A 23,254-nucleotide genomic window follows, 5' to 3' on the forward strand; every position below is an offset into this window, starting at 1 on the left:
AAACCTTAAAATATTCTTTAAAATTTATATTAATTCTTTGTTTTGAGCTTTTAAAGTTGTTAAATATTTTGAATTTTTTCTGCTGTATTTAGAGTTGAGGAAACGTTGTACCCCGTGTTTAAAAATAATTTACTTAGTTTATATACAATAGTCAATATGTGTTATAATGACGCTTGCTATCCAAAGAAAATCTGTTACTGTAACCTAAATGTCAAAAATGTTAAAAAGAGTTCGGAAAATAATGTTAATAATAAAGAGTTGTAGCCCCCCTTTTTTCCACACATTTTATATTGTAATGCTACCTACAAATTTCGGTAAATCTATTATATATCTTATATATCTATTATATCTTAATCTATAGTGCTAAACTTTTTAGATTCAGAACCAGTAGCTGTAGACTCCCCTGCACCAACAACTTCTGTTATTGTTTCTCCTGCTGCTGCTCAGACCCAAGTTGTGACACCAACTGTTAAAAGGCCCAGAGATGAAAGTCCGAAGTAATAATTTATATTTTGTAGTTGAGTGATTCACTGACTAACATAAAACTTTGCAGTGCGTTTTAATGGAGTTATAACTCAAAATATAAAAATTATAAACGTAGAAATTGAAATTGATGGATGCATAATAAAGCTACAGCCTGAGTAAAATTTTTAGAACCAGTAAAAAACAAAAAAATAAAATTAAAGGTATCTTGGATCTTTAACACATTGACTGCTAGGGACAAGATAACTTGTCCTCTAGAATTATGCTGTATGCGCTAGGGACGAGATAACCCGTCCTCCAGCCAACATGTTGCTATATTTGTTTAGCAACATATTTGTTCCATTGGCTTTCCTGGCTGTTCTGCCGCGCATAGACGAACATTTAGACAAGGTTCAAAAAGAGAACACAAGATACTGCGTTCATACTGCGTTTGCTGTGAAAACATTTCCTGATGCAAGCAGGTGTGCGTGCGATCAAACGAGATAGCGCATGAGTTTTTTGTGCTGTAGTCCGTGAGTAAATAAAAACATAAAATGAGCAAACGTAAGTATATGTCGCTCGAAGATGCAGTGAAATATGTTATTTTATCGGGTGATGAACTAGTTGACGATGATGACAGTAATAGGGACAGTTGCAACTTGAGCGACAGGGAGATTAACAACGAAGAGACTAATTTCACCAACCCTGAGCCTGCTCTTGTAGACCTTCATTGTATGCTGTATTATTCATGAAAAAGTCCAATAAAACTGTTTTCCTTTAAATTGTTTCAAACAATTGGCTTAGCGCAGGGAGTCCATATATAGGCTATCGACGACGCAGTCAATGTGTTAAATCATTAGTTTTTATATTTTGTATTTCATTTAATTTCCTTTTCAGCTCCAGTGATCTTCCAGATGGCCCTCACAAGCGTGTGAGAATGGTATCCGAAGGTAGTCAAACAAATCAGCCCCTGCCTCCTGCTTCAAATGTGGCTATTGTATCAGCTGCCCAAGTCCATGCTCAGCCCAGAAAACCTAGTCAGGAAGTCGCGACCTTTGATGCCAATCTGCCCTCTACTAGTGTACAAGCAGACATTGAAGATGCATCGGTTCCAGCATCAATCCCATCCTTGCCTTCTGCTGCATGCAGTATGTCTGAAGGTGAAATGCAGTTCTTGATTTTGATGAAACTTAGTTCTTGCTGTAAGGACCCTGGCGCATTAGCATATTTTTACTTCCTTTTACGAAAAAGGAAGTATTGTATTAGCGAAAAAATTTCACTCAAAATTCTGCCTTAATTTCCATTTTTCTCACCCCTGAATGAATGTTGAGTTTTTTTCCGACCAGATCACACTTGGATATACAAATACAAATGTGACGACCAGCAACAGGCTCTGGGCCCAGCTAGGCTGGTCCTAGTCAATTAATTAGTCCCAAATGAAGATCAATGGCCCTCTTAAAGCTATCCACTCCCTTGCTCATTACCGCCTCTTCCGGTAAGCTATTCCAAGTGTCCACGACCCTGCTAAAGTAGTAGTTTTTCCTGATTTCCAAGTTAGCCTGAGATTTAAATAGCTTAAAACAATGACCCCTTGTCCTGCTTTCCCCGCAAAAATTTAACCCATTTACATATTTCATTTTGATAAATTTAAATAACTGAATCATGTCCCCTCTGACTCTCCTTTGCTCCAGGCTATACATGTTAAGCCTATTAAGTCTGGTATCATAATCTAACTCTGAGAGTCCCCTTACTAATTTAGTTACCCTTCTTTGAACCCTTTCCAATACAAAAATATCTTTCTTCAGATAAGGCGACCAAAACTGAATAGCATACTCCAAATGAGGTCTTACTAAACTCCTATATAAAGGCAGAAGAACTTTCTTAGATTTGTTTGAAATAGATCTATTGATAAACCCAAGCATTTTGTTGGCTTTGTTACTAGCAATACTGCACTGTTGACTAAACTTGAAGTCCTGATTTATAAAGATACCCAGATCCATAACATTTTCTGCCTGATTTATGACTGAACCCTGTAAACGATATCTCATACGCTTATTTCCATGACCTAAGTGTAGCACTTGACATTTCCCTACATTAACTGCCATACCATATTTATCTGCCCACTTAGTAATATGATCTAAATCCTCTTGCAGCTGTTTTACTTGTTCTTCATTTTCGACAATCCCCATAACTTTTACATCGTCAGCAAAACAATTCATGCTTCCAGAAATATTTTCATTGATGTCATTCATAAATATAATAAACAAAAGAGGCCCTAAAACTGATCCCTGAGGAACCCCACTTAAAACATCACTCCAATTAGAATGATTAATTCCTCTCACAACTACTCTTTGCTTCCTACCAGTAAGCCAATTTCTCACCCAAAGTAAAGTTTTTCCTCCTATTCCTATGTCAGCTAACTTGCTGAGAAGAGCAACATGCGGTACCTTGTCAAAAGCTTTTTTAAAATCAATATAAGCAACATCCACACATTTTTTGTTATCTAAAGCTGAGGTAACCTTGTCATAGAAATGCAATAAATTAGTAGTACAGGATTTACCTTTCCTGAAACCATACTGCAAACTAGTCAACAGACTATTAGTCTCTAAGAACTTCATGATCTTAATTTTGATCAAAGTTTCGAAAATCTTACAAATCACTGAAGTCAAACTTACAGGTCTATAATTCCCAGCAATACCTTTAGACCCCTTCTTGAAGAGTGGCGTTATGTTAGCCAGCTTCCAGTCCTCTGGCACCGTCCCCGAGTTATAAGAAGCATTGAAAATATTCAAAATAACATCCACTAATTCCTCTGCACATTCAACTAAAATTTTTGGATAAATATTATCTGCTCCCGGAGCTTTAGTTGCTTTAATCTTTTTCAAATGAAATAAAACCTCCTCCCTGGAAAATACAAAATCCTCAAGCTGTATAATAGCTTGTGTCTTGTTAGTGTCAACTGTTGAGATACAGTTATCGTTAAACACACTGGAAAAAAAGTTATTTAGAACATTTGCAATATCCTTATTGTTTTGGATTAAATTTCCATACTCATCAACCAAAGGCCCAATTTGACTGTTTCGAGCTTTCCCAGAATTAGCGTAAGCAAAAAACCTCTTAGGGTTCCCATCAATGTCATCTGCCAGCCTTTGCTCCAATTCCCTTTTCTGAATCCGTACCAAATACTTAAACTTAGACGACCCCCGAGTTAATTACAACGAGTTTTCTCGTGACGTCCGCATGTACGTATGTATGTGCGTATGTATCTCGCATAACGCAAAAACGTTATGTCCTAAAAAGTTGAAATTTGGTACGTAGATTCCTAGTGGGGTCTAGTTGTGCACCTTCCCTTTTGGTTGCATTCGGATGTTCCTAAGGGGATATTTTGCCTCTTTTTGGGGGGGGGGGGAATCATTGTTAATTTCGATGTAACCTCAAATTGTGTTATAATTTTTCGGACACTTGGCGATATATCGCCAGTCTTTTGGTCGCCAACTTGGCGATTTTTTTTTTTTTAATTTTGTTTCAATTTGTCCACTGTTGGTGATATTTAGAGAGTAAACAATTGAATCACATTAAAATTGCCAATAATGGGGAAATGACATTAAATTGGAGTAAAAGGAAGTCATGTGATGCACACATCAGCTCGTTTAAGTAATGCCACATCCACCTTCCTGTTCATGTAATAAATATTGAAACATAAGAAAACTACCCTGTTTATTCATTCTAATATCAGTTGTAATACCCTAAATTCAAAAGTAAGGAAAAGGGTGAAAATACATATGTATCATAAAACAATTTGAAAGATGTTGGAAATTTCAATATACATAATGCTTACTAATTAGAAACAGCATTAGTGTAATAGGTAAAATATGAAATAACAACGTCAAATAGCACAAATTTCAGATTACTGCAGACATGTTTCAGCATCACAAGGAATGTCTTTTTCAATGCAAAAGAAATGAGCTTATGGGTTAAAAAATAAAATCCGGCAAAATGTGTCTAGTTAAAATTACATTTTTTACAGATTATTCTTGCTTAATTTTCTTTTTTTTAAAAATTCCATACCCATGAGATATCATTTATTTTTGTGTGCCTAGTGAACATTTTAGTGTTTTGTTTATTTTACTCTTTTTTAGTAATGTCATATTAGTAAATGTTAATGAACAGTACATTATTTACACAACTTAAGAATTTAAAGTCATTATATTGGGACTTTTACATGATTTCTTTTTTTTTTTGTAAAATTCAGCTTAACTGCTGAAACAGCGACACGCCATATGGGTACGTTTAGTGATGTTCCTGATATCCAAATGCGTATCCGTATCCGCGGATATCCGAGGAAAAATAAAAATCTGTATCCGTATCCATTACTTTTTTGACGGATCCTAAACGGATCTTTTCTATTTTAAAATTTTTTAAATATTTGAGTAAAAGACTCTTAAATTCCGTTTAAATTAGGTTTTATTCCCTATTTAAATTATAAGGTATCATTTCAGAAGCCAAAGGCTCTCTGAGACATGTTTTTTTTTTAAATTTTAGTTTAATATTAGTTTTTGTTATTGATATGGGGTTTCTGTTTTTCTTCATTTTGGTTTTTCTCAGCATCTTTCAAAAAAAAAAATGAGACAAAACTCTCTATTTATTGTTTATAAAGGTGTTCCCGGCTCTGTTATTCTGTCGGTCGGAGTAATTTGGGTGGAATGGGTCAGCGCTGCATTTATGCTGAAATAAAATGCGAAAAAGTATTCCTAGCCTATCCAGTAGCAGCTTTATATTCTTATTCCTGTATCCTACATCTACCAAGCAAGCTAGAAATAACTTTTCATTTTATTTAAGCATTAATGCTGCGCTGACCCGTTTCTTTTAACTCTCTATGAATTTTAACGGAGATTTCTTCAAAGAGTAAATCCTAGTCTTTATTATATTTTAGCCGTAGATGACATTTTTTGAAGAAACAGTGTTATTATATTGACGGGAATACCTTCAGTAATAAATTTTACACTTGAATAGTTGAATTGAGCAAAACTTTTTGAGATCCGTATCCGCGGATCTTGACACTAATGATCCGGATCCGTGGATCTACTTTTTTAACGATCTGGCACATCACTAGGTACATTCCGTCCCTTGTCTGCACTTTGTTTTCCATCCTCAATGGGTTCAAGTTCAACAAAGTAAAATATCTGTCAAAACAAATATGAATATCATAGAAAACTTTGTCCTCCTGAGAGGAATACTCATTTTAAATGCTTTAATTCACAAAATTTGTTTTTTTAAAAGCTTTATTGATTGAAAAAGTTCAACTTTATCACATTTTATTGTAATTTATTTATTAGCATCAGAGTCTATTGTTCCGGTCTCTGAAACAGAAGAAGCTGAAATACTAGATGAAGCTGAAAAAGAACAAAACATTGAAGTAAGTTTTTTCCCTCCCAGCAGTTTAAAAACTGCTTTTTAATGCTTGGATTTTTGAGCTTATAAAAATAATTCTATCTGTTCTCTTTTTTACTGAATATTTTTTATAATTTTTTTTGTCTTCTAGAGTGGTGCATTTGGAGCATTTTTAATTTTTGAATTTCATTTTTTCCCTGCTTCTTTTTTTAAAAATTTTCTGTAAAATTAATTGCAATTGTTTAAAAGTGTTTTATATTTCTGTTAGATAATATATATGCAGGGTTTTTTTTTCTGTTCATTTGCAGTGCATTAAAAATAAAAGGTTACAAAAATCTTTTTTTCATCCCTTTTTTTCTTCTAATCTAAGTGTTCTTTAAAAATAAAATTTAATTAAAAAAAGTTTAGTCTTAAACACTTTTAAGTATACAATTTACTTTTTTTTCTCCCATTTTCTGATTCAAAAATGGAAGGTATGTAATGAGATTGTTTTGCTATTTAGTGGGAATCTCAAGGGAGGATCACCAAAATAGAAGAAGATTATGAAGGAGAAGTCATGGAAGAAGAACCTGTGGATGAAATAGAACTGGATGTTGATGAGCAAATGCAAGGAATTGATGCAGTAAGTTGTTTCAAAGCATTTTTAATCTTTTAGTCTCTTATAATAGCTGATATTCAGTATATTAACAAATACAAATTTATGTGTTATTTGTCATTTGCTCTTCAAATCCAATCTAACTTTAAGATATAAGAAACTGGTAGTTACATCTTGACTCTGAATTTATTTTGAAACATTGTTCCTTTTTATGTAGCGTTCTCCAGATGATGAAGATATGGCAGAAGAACCACAAGATGAAGAAGAAATGGTGGACCAACCTACGAATGTGGACCTTGGTATGGTATTTTTTCAAAATTTAAACTAACATCTTCTTGTTACTGAAATTATTTGATTTACCACTCCACTAATCTTTACTAATAATAAAGCTAAAAGTCTCTCTGCCTGTCAGGATCTCTCTCTGTCCGGATCTCTATCTGTCCGGATCCCTATCTGTCCGGATCTCTATCTGTCAGGATCTCTGTGACGCGTATAGCGCCTGGACCGTTCGGAGGATTTTCATGAAATTTGGCACAGAATTAGTTTGTAGCATGGGGGTGTGCATCTCGAAGGGATTTTTCGAAAATTTGATGTGGTTCTTTTGCTATATTTTAAGAACAAAATTATCATAAGATGGATGAGTAAATTACGAAATTATCATAATGTGGAACCGTAACATGGGTACAAGCCAATTGGAGATAAAATTCACCATACATTATTTGTAAATATACAGGCGAACCAAAAGACCTTTTAATTTTTTTATTATGGACAAAGCCGTGCGGGTACCACTAGTTATGTAATAAAATTTGAATGAATTAAAATCATGAAAGTAAACCTGCCCTCTTCCTGCTGTACATCTTATATCATTAGGATCGCAATAAAGCTTTGGAATTTTGGTTATTAAAGATATTTAACCTGATTTCTCATATTGCTTTTGAAACTTTGTTATACAACTGTACATATTTGTTTCTCAAACTTGTGATAATAGTTTTTGGAATGAAGAAAAACATCAGTCAATCCTTGAAAGCAACACTAACTAAAATTCATTTTATTTCACATGCAAAAGTGTTCAGCATAACCGTAAAAACTCATTCTTAAAACAATATATGATATTTAAGAAAATAATGATTTTATTTGATAAAAGTTAAAAATAAAGATAAATGTATGTTTTTGCTACAGTCGACGCTCATTATAACGACCACACATTATAAAGACCGTCCCATTATAACGACCAGTGGTAGAAGTCCCAACTTTGTTCCTATAAACTCTATGTTAATTTGCTTTCATTATAACGACCGTTCTGTATCGTCTAATCCAATACAGCGACCGAATCAAAGGACGCTATTTCTTGTGTTCTTTCCAATAAAAAAAATTTGTAGCTTAAAATGACATTGATTATTGTTTACGGACAGCTGCCTGAAGTTTTCAATGTCAAATCCAACTTTAAGAGGGGGTGGGGGGAGATTACCATTCACCACAGCTAGCACAGAAAAAATAATGGGAGGAAAATTCGAGAAAATTCCAGATTCCTAAGAAAAGGGAGTTGACAGATGTATTGGTAGTTTGGTGTTTGAATCTACTATTTTTAAAGATATGGGGTTCTCGGGGGACTTTTAAATGTTTCTTTGGAAAGCAAGAGAAACACAATTTATCACCTATATCTGAAACAGAAAATAATGTTTTGCAAAAATCACGTCTGCTAAAAAGGCAGACCTCTGTTTCTGGTTTTATCTTCAGAAATTGTTGTGGTAGTAGTAGCAGAGCAGATCTGAAAGTGTGTAACATTTTCCTCCCTATATTTTCTACTTTAAAACTTGTTTAATATTCTATCATAATATTTTGCACACTACTTTTCTAAAAATTCCTTTAATAAAAAACATTTGGGCATTTACTTGGGCATGCATGATGACGGTGTACATTTTTTAAATTGATACCTCTTATAACGACCACTCGTTATAAAGACCTTTTTCTCTGGGACGGAGATGGTCGTTATATCGAGCGTCGACTGTATTATAGGACATTTTCCTTTTTTAAATGCACATTACTTGAAATATTTGTTTTTGAGCTTTGTATATCTTTATTTTTATTAACATTTTTCACAAGTACAACATTTTTTTTTTTTTGTCTGTGGACAGTAAAATAACTAAATAAACTTATCTGCAATTTGCCCAACTTCTAATTACTTCAGTAACAAATCATCAAGATCTTGATTTCCATTTTTTTTTTCATTATTGTATTAGATTGGGATTTCGACCTCAAGATCATAGTAGCTGTAACTTTTAAGTTTAAAGAAAGACAAAAAGTGTGTGTTTATTGAACGTTTTTGCTATCGCATATCCAAACTTTCATTTGAAATAGTTTTACTGGTTCTAATGTTGCAATTTTTGGTTCAATTCACTTATTTTCTGTTCCCATTTATCAGCAATCATACTGCAAGTAGTGTTTACATTGAAAATTTGAAATAAGTCCATTTTTTTTTGTTTTAGACTTAGTCCTTTTTCCCTAAGCACAAATTTGAAAAACTGTTGTGAGCTCTGTATTTATTTTTTGACAAACAGATTTTATACGTATGATGGCATGAATGGATATTAAATACAGGAAAAAATATCTAATACATATTTTCGTTTCTGCAAAAAGAGAGATAAAACAGATTTTATATGAAACCATTTTTGTAAATTATTCCTCATTCAAACTGGATGGAATGAAATTTAAACTATCTTGTTACTTCAGTCTTCTGCTTCTTTCAAACAATTGTTGAAAATATTTTTCAATCCTTATAAAATGTTGCATGTTGTAAATTTAGTTTTCTAAAATGAGCTCATTCTACAAAGTGCTTCATTTGCTTATTCATGCTTGTAATTTATTATGCTTAGATTTGGATAGTCAAATGGATGCTGACAGTAGCAGCTTGCAAGCATCTTCAACAGACTTAAGCATGGCACCTCCTGCTTTTGTACCTTCTCTCGATTCACCAATGCGATCTGAAGCACCACCAGCCATAGAGAGTGTTGCCACTCCTGTGCCGCCAAGCTCCATGTCCCTTCTTCCTCCAAGACAAGCACCTATCTCCAGGCAACATCTCACTCCTTTCACCATTCCAGTATGTGATAGTTAATCTTTAGTTCATACTAATGGTCAATTTATTGAAGGTGCTTTTATTACCACCAACTAGTTCTTTAATGTGATGAGCTTTTATGCAGGGGGGGGGGGAGGTGGATACAAATAATATTTAAAAACTAAGCATAAAAATTAGGTATAGAGTATTTCAGTCTTTACAAATAATGTAAAAATGTCAGTATTTTTTCATAAAATCAGTTCAAAAATATTTCGTTTGTTTCCTTGTATTTCAAAGAAAAAAAAATGAATTTACCAAGCGTACTCCTACAAAATAAAGTATTATTCCTAATTGCATTGTTTTGATTCAATTAATTTTTTGCAATTCTTCTCTCATGAAAAAATAAAGAAACAAAATGGTAATATTAAATTAATAATTATTTTTTCTTTTCAAATTTAATTTATACTAGTCTATTACTTGGTATCTATTTTAACATGATCATAACTTGCTTTGTTTTCATAAACAATTTTTTATAGAGGCATTTACAAAATGTTTAATTTTTAATTTTATTTCATTGTTCTTGTTAAATGAAATGAAGTTAAGAGTTTGAGGCTGATGCTTACAACTGTATTCTTCATAGATAAAATATATGGTGTTAAAATAAGACAAATATAGAGCAATTGAACCTGATTACATTTGTCTTGCTTTGAACCAGTTGGTTCATGCTCGTTTATGTCGAAATTTTAAATTTCTTAACCAGGGCATGTTGAATATGAAGATGCTTTTCCCCTCTACTGCCTAAATTATTATTTCCTGTAGGAAAAAAATGTATATATCTGCCCAGAATAGAGAGTGAAAAATAATGTATTGAACACATATAGTGGATTTTTGTTTTAGAAATTTTTTATATTTTAGATTTTAAAAGTAAGTTTGTGATTCTATAACGGAAAAACATTACACCCTTGATATCTTGAATCTCTCGAGAAGAAAAAAAGATTTGAGTTATCAAGTTTCTGAATTATCAAGGTTTTGAAAAAATTACACTTGTAACTCTCACAAATGCCCACACATACGATACACAATCGCTTTTCAAAGCTGTTAACAAATGATTTTTGAGTAGCAATTTTGAACTGCCAAAATAACTTTTTATGCCCAGTTGCTAGTCTAGAGCAGCCTCTTTTATTCAATTTTTCAGTAATTGTTCATATGCCTCGATTGCTTAAAAAACCTTGGTTTTTTTATTGTTGTCCTGGAATGAGTAAGTTTGCTCCCATAATGTGTTTTTTATTGTTTAGAGCTGTCACTTTTTTTGTAGTTGGAGTGTTTTTGAGAAGAGGCGCACATGAAAATATAATTTTTAGTTCATTGTAGTTTCAGAGATGAATACTAATTTTCTTGTGGCAGGGCCAGGGATCCAATTTTGAAGAAGGGGATGATAGCATTGTTCCTTCAACTCCAACACTTTATGTTCCTAGAAGAAGAGATGATGGTTTTGCTGAAGCTGTTAGGTAAAATTTGTTTATTATTAAAACTTCTAAGCATTTTTGTAAATAGTTGTCATACTCAAAAGCAAAATGCTATGCCATACTCTGCTGCAAGTATTCAGCAGGTGAAAATGTTTTAATTAATATTAGTTTTAAGCAAATATAATTGGTGAGAAAAATATACTTGGAACAAATTGCAAGATTACTCTGGAACAAAGTTTAATAATACAGTAGAAGACCATTATAACGCACACCTTGGGACCAGAGCTTTTGCGTTATACAGGTTTTTGCGTTATATAGATCATTTCACAAATTTTAAAACTAGTATTCAAAATATATCTATATATCAGCACTTCAGAATGAGTTTTATCTGCAATGAGTATTAAAGCACCAATATTACAATCAGTTATTCACAAATAAATATGTTCCACAATCAAAAGACAGTGCATTATCCCGCTCTTCTGCTAGCTTCATGGTTTGCATAATAGCTGCATTTTCAAGAGTCATCTGGTATTTTCTTTTTACTGTGAGTACTAATTTTCAATTTAAAAGCTTTGAATTAAGATGGAAAGATGAAAAACTTTCGAAATTTAATTTGCCTAACAATTTTTATGTTTGCAAAGCAAAACAGAGGGATTTTTTAAACTTCAAAACCTATTGTTTACTTCTGAAAAGTTGTGCGGTTTATAGAGAATTGTGTTATATAGGTCGGCGTTATAACGGTCTTCTACTGTATAGCAAAATGAAGAATATTTACACATTATACTACATAACAGGATGACTGCAATGAGTTTTTCTTTTAAAATAACACAGGAGAAATTTTTATTACTAAGGACACTTCACTAATTAAGTACATGTAATGGTGGCTTTTTGAATAATTTTGTGGTTTTTTTTAGTATGTACAGTGAAACCTCGTAGAAAATTTTTTCTCTAATTCCAATATTTTCATGATAAGTTTACCCTATTGAGATGATCAGTTTTTTAGTTTTCCCTTGTAAAATTTGTTTTGTCTGAAATGTATAAAGATTTCATTACTTTCCACTTACAACATTACATTACTTTTTACAATAGGGAAATTGCAACCTATTAAATGTTCATATTTTGGCTATTGGATATTGTTCATTGACCCTCAAAACTGAAAAATTCACCATCGCCGAATTTTAAAACACTGTGGTTGATTCTTAATGAATTTTTAAAAATCCACGCGCAAAAGTGCGCTCTTCTGAAACGTCACGAGCCTACGTCACAGGGCGCGAATGGGCAGCCTTCCGCCGAAGATCCCTTGTTTTCGCTAGGGACATTTTGAGCACGCTGATATTTTTATTTTTTAGAAATTCAATAATCCTTTTGAACACACTATGGAGACCGGATTCGTTAAAGCACAATCTAAATAATCTTCCTCGTGTAGCATCAATGATGATATTCGAATATTTCCGAGAGGATGAGAGGTTTAATGTTCCAGAAACGCGTGGAGTTAAATGCGAGGAGATAAGCCTTTTACGTTTCGTCTTCGAAGTCGAATGCGTGACCTGTTGGGGAGAATTTCTAATCTAATAATACCTCCCCAATGCTTTCTTTGATACTAGCAGAGTGAGTGCGGAAATAAGACTTAACAAACTATTTCTAACTTTCATGAAGTTTATTTAAACAATAATGTAAATAGTTAAAACACGCTGTAAATGATAAAAATAAATACTAACAACATAATCTCTCCACATGCTACTTTTGCATGAGATAACTAACACTGCAACGCAAACTGCATGACTATTGACTAAAAACTTCGATGAAGTAGACCCATTGGGAAATAAGCTAATTCCAGCTCATCATTTCTAATAAAGGGCGAACGGCACGAACAAGCAAGTTCGCATACCGATCGGGCGACCGCCTACAACGACAAGAGATGATCGAAGAGAGAGCGAACTAAAGCCGCGAGCAGTTTAAATATCCCCCCGGGTCATTAGCATATCAGAGTCACGTGAACGGACACATCACTGCTATCGTTAAGCACAAGTGCCATCAGATTCCTTCTAGAAGCATCTATGACGTCATCCACAACGGAGTTCCCGCCAAAGGTGAACGAAAGTGAAACAAACATTCGGTCGATTCGACCAATGTGAATGAGTGCTGATAAGAATCTTTTACCCCAGTCATGCAGAATGATTGGTAATACATTATAAGTAAGGAAAAACATTCTTTTACTATTGGTGTTGTGAGGTGATGAGATAGGATTATTTACTGTTGTTATTAACAGGCATTTATGCCTAACAAGGCCCCCCCTCTCATCATCTCACAATGAAAACATTCAAAAAAATTTTAACTTCCTTTAGACATTTAACACAATTTCCACATATTAATAACTATATGAGAAAAACAATGAACAATTTTTAAAATATAAACTTGACTCTATATTACGAACGTCCAATATAGATCTAGAATCTCAAATTTTGAGAAAAACACAACATACAATACACTTTGCTGAAAAAAATTTCAAAAAGTTCAAAGAACAATCATCTTGAAAAGTCCTCTTTTTTTTTCTTCATTATCTCTTTCACGAAGTAGCTCAGTACGTTTCCACGTAATTTTCACCAAAGTTCGAAAACAAATTCTTGATCAAAGTTCTTTCAATCATTTTTCCGGTTTTATTTATAACAGTGACAGTAGATTAATCTGAAATATAAAATAAAAACCCACAGTAACTGTTCGAATCAGCATATAAAATATCACAGTCTAGAAAATAGTATAGTATGAGCATCTATTGAGAAATGTTTATGACGAAATGTAAATAAACTCTTTTCTAACTATCCATTTCTCACTAAATCATTTCATTTACAAAAAGATCACTAAAAAATATCTTCATTAGAAAATGCCCCCTTCTATACTTAAAGACTGTATGATAATTTTAACTGAATAAAATTTCATTTTTACTAATTCAAAAAAAATTTTTTTTTTTAATAACATTTTTGCATTATTATTTATTCAATGAAGGAAAATTACAAATTCTAACGGGAACTAGTGGTGTTTCCAATATTCAAAAATAGGGTCTCACAAAATGAAAAACAAATACACCCGCGATAGACCTTCATGCAACAATAAACTCCCTCTATCCTAACACCCGGGAAGACTCTGACAATTACATTTTCACTTTCAACGAGACGTAACAAAAAGCTGTTCGCAACCCGGTTGATAGGGAGAAAAAGCCACTGTAACATTCAGGTGGACAATTAAATTGTTAGAACTTGCAAAAACATTTCTCAAAACATGATGCAAGGAAAAATTTAAAGTACACAATTCAATTTCAAAAATTTCTAAAATTGTTTCTAAATTATATTATATTTGTACAAAAATTTTTTTCTATAAATCTTTGAATTTCTAATCGGGTGAGAGGTTTCGTGAATATGTCCGATATGTTATCTTTGCTTTTGACATATCTCACGTTAAAAATATTTTTATGAACTAAATCCCGAATGAAAAACAATTTGATATCAATGTGTTTACTACGATGATTTTCGATAGGCGATTTAACAAAATCTAACGTAGCCTGATTATCCACATACAAAATAGATTTAATTTTACAACTTTTAACAATTTTTATTTTGATGCATTCGTCAATTATACGATCAAACCACATGAGCTCTTTTGCACATTCGGTCATGGCAATAAATTCAGCTTCCATTGTAGAAAGGCTAACGCTTCGTTCTTTGAACGTGCGCCATTCAATTGGAGCTTTATCAAGTAAAACAAGTTGACCGTAGAGGTGTAGACTGGTATTTTTCTTTGGTAGCCAGTGGCTACCAACACCAAAAACTTTGGTAGCCACTTCAAATTTTTGGTAGCCAAACATACACCCACACATATATATACAGAAAAGCACCGTTTCTCTTTGGTACATTTTTTGAATTGGTCCCTGCAGAATCCAATACATTTTAATGCATACCTATTGTACGTTTTCCCCCTTATACACTTTTTTCATACAGTCCCTTCAAAAACGTATAAACTCTGCTTCACTGTACATATATTTTATATATCTATGTATTAAAAATCTTAGCACAATAAAAATCAGTACCAGTGAAGATTGGTAAGTATTTTCCTTCTCTCATTGAAGAAATCTGAGAATGATTTGGATTGAAATAGGATGGAGGAACACATTAAGTTAAAAATCTAATATTTGTTTGACCTACTGGTTTCACTTTTCATGGAATCCCCCTAGCCAACATATTTGCAAATTTAAATTTGTAGGACCAAATTTTAAAATTCAAAACCACATAATAAAAACAAACGAGAAAAATATTTGTAGTTTGCGAACAAATGGTTATTTTAAAAGTCTGAATTAGAATTGAACTAATAATAAAGTAGCTATCCACTACTCTAGAAATCTGCCTATCAACATACGACATTTAGTATCGTTTATAGAAATAATACATTTCAAATTCAACAGCAAAAAAAAAAATGTTTAGATTTAATATTTTAGGATAAAATTAAATTGATTAAAATAAAGCTTGTAAAAATAAATATATGAACAGGATTTATTACTTTTTAGTTATTAAAATATAACTTTCAATTATCAAAACTTCTGAAGTATTTAAAAAATGCAAAAAGATTAGCAAAATTAGCAAAACTGGTGTGCAATGTCGGCACGTTTCCCGAAAATAATTGCATTTATTATTTATTAAAATAAAACTTAAAATAAGCTGACAACTTCCGACTTCCAAAAAAATTAAAATATGTTGGTACAAGATGCAAAAGGAAATCTAAAGCACAAGATGCAATTATCCTCAAAGTGCGATTGGGTAGTTCTCAAAAGGTGAGAGCAAACACAGACTTCAACTTTGAAGCTTCAACACCAAATAACTTTCATTTTAATGAACTCTAAAATTTTTGAGGTAAATTATAATGCTGTATAGAGACAAGAATTGACATAAATTATGGAAAAAAAGCTCTTTAAATGCCCTTAAAAAATATTTTCTTTGCTAAATGGCACAATTTTGGACATACCAAAACGTTAACTGAGCAAATGTACCATTAAAAAAATTTTTTTAAATTATTTCCATACGTTTCAAAAAAAAATTAAAGGCCCTGAATCTTACACTGAATAATTTTTTGTTAATATTTTACACAAATAACAAAAGTAAAGACAGATTATTTACTTTCTAAACGATTTTAGAAAAAAGTAAGTTTGAAATTTGATGAATGTCCAAAAGTTACGATCTTTACAATGCTATTATTTGAGAACTAAGTATATGATGTTTTCGTTTTAAAGGTATTTAGCGATCCTCAGAATCAGTTTTTAATTGTTTAAAAGTGTTTTCATAAGCTTTTATGCAGTATCTTAGAAGAAAAATAATTTTTCTTAAACATACATGTGAGATGTCCAAATGGCGTTACGATCTTGACGCAGATAATTCTGTCCGTTTATTTATAATTTTTTTATAATCCACTGTCTTCTAACATCAATAAAAAAGATTATTATGATGTTATCTTCTTTAATCCATAGGTATTTTGCATAATTAATACGTTACACATTGAACAATACATAAATTACAGTAGAAACATGGCTGTTTATGATCGAACGAAAGCCATTTTGCGCGAAAATTGCCAAGCAAACCTCCGTTAGCGACAACACAGTATACGATAAGCTAAAGGTTACCAGAAGGGGATTCCAGTTTGACAAATGTAGTTAATCGTCAGCTGCACCAGTTTTGGCGACTTTATCACCTGCACTAGCAATTTTTTTTTTTTTCCCGCCGCTTTTATTATTTTAGAATTTTTTTTCTCTTCTTTCTTTTGGAAACATAATTTAACGATCTCCAAATAGAAATACGAACTTCTTTTTTTCAATAATTTTTTTTTAGACATCGTTTTAATTCTTATGACATTAGAAAATATATTCATTATTAAAACTGACGTCACTTTTTACATTCTTTCTTAAAGCATATTTTGTTTATTTTTCCTTTAAAAATATATATGTCGTATTTATTTGTCTCTATTTTTATTCCTTATTTGTCCCAAAAAATCAAACTACAAGTTTGTATAATTATTTCCATGAAGCTTTTTTCTACCTTTCATCAACTTCTTCAAAATCATTCCAAAACTTTATTATACGTATGTAAAGAGCAGTATGTATAGCCATTCAAGTACTTCATTACTATCCTCTTTATCATTAAATTGCAAAATTCAAATAAGTAGTAAATAAAATTTTCATTGGAAAAGTTAAAAATCAGATTAACAGTTGTCAAAAATGGTGAAACTTACATTATGATGATGTCCAAAATCCGTTACCTACAGGACAACAATGTCCAAAATCTGTTACCTACAGACTGCTAATTTAATTTGCTAATTAACAATTTTTACAAATATCTGCTGTCTTTTCATGTTCATATATTGTGTTCTAGGTATGCATACTATAGAATAAAAGCAAAATTGATATCAAATTCGAAAATTTTTGAAATTGCTCAAAGTTAACTTTTTTGTTCCCACCTTTTTTCCCGATTCCAAAGTTATCATGGCTCCAAAAATAAATTCTTTTATTAAAATGGAACATGAAACAAGCTAATCTAAGGTAGCACACATCAAAATAACTTTTGCTTATCAAAAATATGAAGACAATTGTACAAGATGCAAAAAGATTGAAAATTCAACCACGAGGTGCAGCTCCCCACGAAGTGCGATTACAAAGGAAGCATGGCTTCAAAAATAAATTCTTTTATAAAAATAGAACATAAAAGAACTAATATAAGGTTGCATTTATCTAAATAACTTTCGGCTGTCAAAAATATTAAGATATGTATAAGATGCAAAAGGATTTAAAACTCAACCACGTGGTTATAGTTATCCGCGAAGTACGATTACAAAGAAAGCAAGATTCCAAAAATAAATCAAGTCTTTAAAATAAACATAAAAATAAGCTAATTTAAGGCAGCCTGTGCCAAAATAACTTCTGATTATCAAAAATATTAATATCTGTACAAGATCCAAAGGGATTGAAAACTCAACCACGAGGTGCAATTCCCCGCAAAGCACGATTACAAAGGAAGCGTGGCTTCAAAAATTAATTCTTTTATTAAAATGGAACATAGACCAAGCTAATCTAAGGTAGTATACGTCAAAATAACTTTCATTTGTCAAAAATATTAAGAAATGAACAAGATGCAAAACTATTGAAAACTCAACCACGAGATGCAGTTCCCCGCGAAGTACGATTACAAAGGAGGCATGGATCCAAAAAAAAATCCATTCATTAAAATCAAACACGAAATAAGCTAATTAAATTTAGCCTGCGCAAAATAACTTCCGATTCTAAAAAATACTTTTAATATTTACAAGGTGTAAAAGGATTGAAATCTAAATCACGAAGTGCAATTTTTCGCACGAAGTAATGGCTCCCTAAATAAAAAGTCATGAAAATTAAACATTAAATAAGCTAATTTAACGCTGCATCTGTCAAAATATTTTCAGATTGAAAAAAAAATATTATATTAAAAATATTTGCAAGATGTAAAAGGAACAAAGGAAGCATATTTTCGCGAAGCAAGTCGTGAAAAGTTTCATGACACCGGTGTAAGTCGGCCACTTTAAAGTAATTTGGTAAAAATTGATTTTTAAATCGATAGCGTATTATACAGCAGAAAAATAATGTATTTGGTGCCATGTTTAGTTTGTCACACACGTTACAGTAATCATTCCAAAAAAAAAAAAAAAAATTTCTATAATAATGAAAAATGAACTGACTTGATGCTGGTTGTCTTCGTTTTGAAGAACTGAAATAAAGTCTTGGAAGATGTATCCAATTTTATTCTCTTTGAGCTACCTCTACTCGCCATTTTCAACCTTTTAAAAAGTCATCAGAATTAGCTACGCCGCCGTATTTACGTTTCCCCTCCTCAGGCACTGCAGATGCTGCGGTGTTGACCTTGATTGGGTTCGGGGATCATGTCTGCTGGACCGCGGGGGGGTTTTCAGTTTTCACCCCCCCTCCTCCCCGAACAATGCTCTAAGCCCCGAACGCAGTACAGGTGTAGCAAATGGGAAGTGGTCAACGAATCAGCGAGGAGAGAGGCAACATTTCAACTTTTCTTGAGGGCCACAGCATGAAAAAACTGGATCCGAAAGCACAGTGCAATCGATAACTTCAACTTGGGGGGATTTTTTTTCCCCTTTAGTCACCCGGTGGCGATCAGCGCTGAAATCTTTGGTAGCCATTGAAAATTTTTGGTCGCCAATTGGCGAGTGGCGACCGCTAATCTGCACCTCTAGTTGACCGCCTAATGAGGTTCTATTATCTTTATTTGTGGCGAAATCAGCATCCGAAAAAGTTATAAGTTGAACATTTTCACATTTTAAGTTTAATTTTAAATCTTTAGTATGGAAAACATATCCTAGTAATTTCAACAATCCATCCCAGTGTACAATTCCTGGGTTACTTTGAAATTTACTGAAAATGTTAACAGCATATGATATATCAGGACGTGTTCTACTAGAAATAAATGATAAACACCCAAATAAACTCTTGTATGGATATTTTGACATTTCGTCAATCTCAGCTTGAGTAGTAGGACAATTTAACTTTGAATAAACACATCCTTTACTAATAGGTAAAGAAGAAATAGGGATTTTAAATTTACTAAATCTTTCATAAACTACACGAATGTATTCAGTTTGATGTAAATTTAAGCCCATTTCCTTCATTTTCAAATTCTACACCTAGTAGCTTTTTAGTTTTACCTAAAATTTTAATTTCAACATGTTTTTGAAGTACATTCAAAGCATCTTTAATATCTCTGTCCTTCTTACTGAATAACACAATGTCATCCACATATAAGAGTAAAATCACATTATCAGTATAATAAACACAATTACATGATAAAAATTTATGAAAACCAATTTTAAGCAATATATTTTCAATTTCATAAAACCACAGACGACCGCTTTGGTTGCAGGCCGTATATAGCTTTATTCAATTTGCACACATAATTTTCTTTTCCCTTCTCAATAAAACCTGGGGGTTGCTTCATATATATCATTTCATCAATAGGAGCATATAGGTACGCACTTTTAACGTCACATTGGATATGTAGCCAATTTTCTCTTGATACCAATAAAGAAAAGAAAAAGCGAATGGTACTAAAGCAGACTACTGGGCAGAAGGTTAGATCAAAATCTAGTCCCCTCACTTGATTAGTCCCCTGTGCGACTAGTCTACTTTTATAAACTTCACCATTTTCCCCTTTCTTTAAATTATAAACCCATCTACATCCAATAGGATTAAACATTTTCCGGTAATTTGACTAAATTCCATACATTTCTATTACGCATAGTGCCTATTTCTTTTTCCGTTGATTTTTGCCATTCCTCCCTTTCATTAGATTTTAATGACTGTTTATATGTTCTAGGGACTTGAATTTCTATGTCTAGTCAAGAAACATGAGTTAAAATTTTAGATTGATTTGAAACTTCACCCTGAAAATCATCATTGCCTTTAAAATTAAATAATTCCGGATCATATGCTATGTTTTCACGAAGACAATATTTTTGAACATCATTCAACGATCTTAATCTTTTATTATTCCCCTTTTCAAAATAATATACGTCGTTTCTTGAACCACCAGGTCTAGGGACAAATTTCCGAATCCACCTAGCTACCCGCATTGGTTTGCGACTAGAATCATCCCCCTCACTGTCTGAACTTTCCGCCTTCCCTTCAGAGCAACTTTCAACATCTAATTCTCTGAAGCGATTCGAATCTTCGCTTTCTTCCGAAGAATTCTTATCTTCTGCCTGAGGCGAAAGAGGCCAGAAAAGGGTATTTTCTTTTCCGCGCGATTCCTGCTCGGAAGTAAATTCGTCTTTGAAAAAGGAATTCTCTTTGAAAGATACGTTGATTGTTTCAATGACTTTATCTTTGTCTGGAAGATAAACGCAAAATCCTTTACGATTGAACGCGTATCCGATTAAAACGCTTTTTTCGGCTTTTAGGTCTAGTTTCTTTCTTAATTGTCGTGGAATACCGGCAAAACAAGTAGTTCCGAATGCTTTTAAATGTCTTACAGACGGTTTTCTTCCCCCATAAAGTTCAAAAGGAGTCTTTTCTTGACTTGAATGACAAATCCTATTCCATGTGTATACAAAATATAACATCGCGTCGGGCCAAACATTGTTTGGCAAACCACTTTCTTTTAACAAAACGCGTGCACTATTTGTTACTGTATGGTTAAAATTTTCAATTAATCCATTTTGCTCTGGTGTGTACACATTTGTGAGTTCATGATGTATACCCATATTCTGACAAAACCCGTCTAGTTCCTGATTTACAAATTCCGTCCCGTTATCAGATCTGATACTGACAACCTTTTTGCCGATAAATCTTTCGGCTCTCAGAATATGTTGTTTTACAATTCCCGGAACTTGACTTTTTGACTTAATAGGATACAATGAACACCTTTTAGAATAGTCATCAATAATAGAAAGAAAATAATTTTCTCCGTTTCTACCCTCTACTTCACATTTTCCCCAAACATCCATATGCAATAATTGCAATGGCTGGGTACTTCTTACTCTATCAATTGACTTGAAACTAACACGCTTAAATTTTCCTAATTTACAAACATCACAGTTTAATTTAACATGTTTAAACTTAGGTAGGCCACGAACAGCTGAAAGATTACTAGTTTTACGAATACTTTCAGTGTTGACGTGTCCACAGCGTTTATGCCAAGTTTCAATGTCACTTTGACAGCATTCTATAGAAGGTTCTTTATTTACATGACTAGAACTAGGAGAATTTTTAAACTTTTTACAATTAACATTATAAACTCCATTATTGAGTTCAGCTCTAAAAATTAATCCCTGTTTGTCGGAACCACGCTCTGCTACCATGCGGTCGCTCCCCCCCATCTCAAACATTCCAATAACTTCATCTTCAGATGGGTCATCGAATTTGCAGCTTCCAAAAAAATTTTTTCAAAATTTCTGAAAAATATCGAAATGTACATCATCCAACGGTACATGTACTTTTGGCAGCAGTACAACCCCGCCTTTTTACAGATGCATGTACACTCTTTATCATTTCCTAGTCTTATCCAAAAATATTTTCACTAGGTCTGCACAGGAAAGGGACTGGGCCCATAACCAGTGTTGGGGAGAATTTCTAATCTAATAATATCTCCCCAATGTTTCTTTGATACTAGCAGAGTGAGTGCAGAAATAAGACTTAACAAACTATTTCTAACTTTCATGAAGTTTATTTAAACAATAATGTAAATAGTTAAAACACGCTGTAAATGATAAAAATAAATACTAACAACATAATCTCTCCACATGCTACTTTTGCATGAGATAACTAACACTGCAACGCAAACTGCATGACTATTGACTAAAAACTTCGATGAAGTAGACCCATTGGGAAATAAGCTAATTCCAGCTCATCATTTCTAATAAAGGGCGAACGGCACGAACAAGCAAGTTCGCATACCGATCGGGCGACCGCCTACAACGACAAGAGATGATCGAAGAGAGAGCGAACTAAAGCCGCGAGCAGTTTAAATATCCCCCCGGGTCATTAGCATATCAGAGTCACGTGAACGGACACATCACTGCTATCGTTAAGCACAAGTGCCATCAGATTCCTTCTAGAAGCATCTATGACGTCATCCACAACGGAGTTCCCGCCAAAGGTGAACGAAAGTGAAACAAACATTCGGTCGATTCGACCAATGTGAATGAGTGCTGATAAGAATCTTTTACCCCAGTCATGCAGAATGATTGGTAATACATTATAAGTAAGGAAAAACATTCTTTTACTATTGGTGTTGTGAGGTGATGAGATAGGATTATTTACTGTTGTTATTAACAGGCATTTATGCCTAACATGACCTTTGGCTTCTCCCCTATCGGAAGAGCGCATGACGTCACTTCCTGTGCCATTTGACGTCACAAGCGCTTGAACTTTAAAAATTAATTTTAAAAAAAACTACTTATCGTATCGCAAAAATTTTTTTCACCTATGATGTTCATACATGTTACTCTATCATATAAAAATAAAATTGAAAAATCGAAAACTTCCCTATTACATTACTTTCCATTACTACTACAATTTACATTACTTTCCATTTACAATAAAATAATAATATTTTATTTTGCCTCTAGTTAAAACATTTTTTTCAATTCCTGTTTTCATTTTCCTTACTAAATAACATGAAAAGAAGGAAGTACTGGAAAGTGATGTCACATTTTCAGTTTATTCAGCTTTTAGTCGTTTTTGCTTATCAGCTAGGG

At 32.9% G+C, this 23,254-nt stretch overlaps 1 protein-coding gene across 1 annotated transcript in view; it reads left to right on the top strand.

Moving 5' to 3' along the window:
• LOC129227242 (nucleoprotein TPR-like) overlaps positions 1–23,254 on the top strand; it is a 128,765-nt gene that overhangs the window by 93,886 nt on the left and 11,625 nt on the right. The window contains exons 42-48 of the mRNA XM_054861755.1: positions 377–497; positions 1,360–1,622; positions 5,799–5,878; positions 6,356–6,475; positions 6,666–6,747; positions 9,322–9,548; positions 10,908–11,011. Coding sequence (XP_054717730.1) covers positions 377–497; positions 1,360–1,622; positions 5,799–5,878; positions 6,356–6,475; positions 6,666–6,747; positions 9,322–9,548; positions 10,908–11,011 — 997 coding nt within the window. The remainder of the gene's footprint in view (positions 1–376; positions 498–1,359; positions 1,623–5,798; positions 5,879–6,355; positions 6,476–6,665; positions 6,748–9,321; positions 9,549–10,907; positions 11,012–23,254) is intronic.

The sequence above is a fragment of the Uloborus diversus genome, chromosome 8, assembly GCF_026930045.1.
Source record: "Uloborus diversus isolate 005 chromosome 8, Udiv.v.3.1, whole genome shotgun sequence".
NCBI classification, from domain to species: Eukaryota; Metazoa; Arthropoda; class Arachnida; order Araneae; family Uloboridae; genus Uloborus; species Uloborus diversus.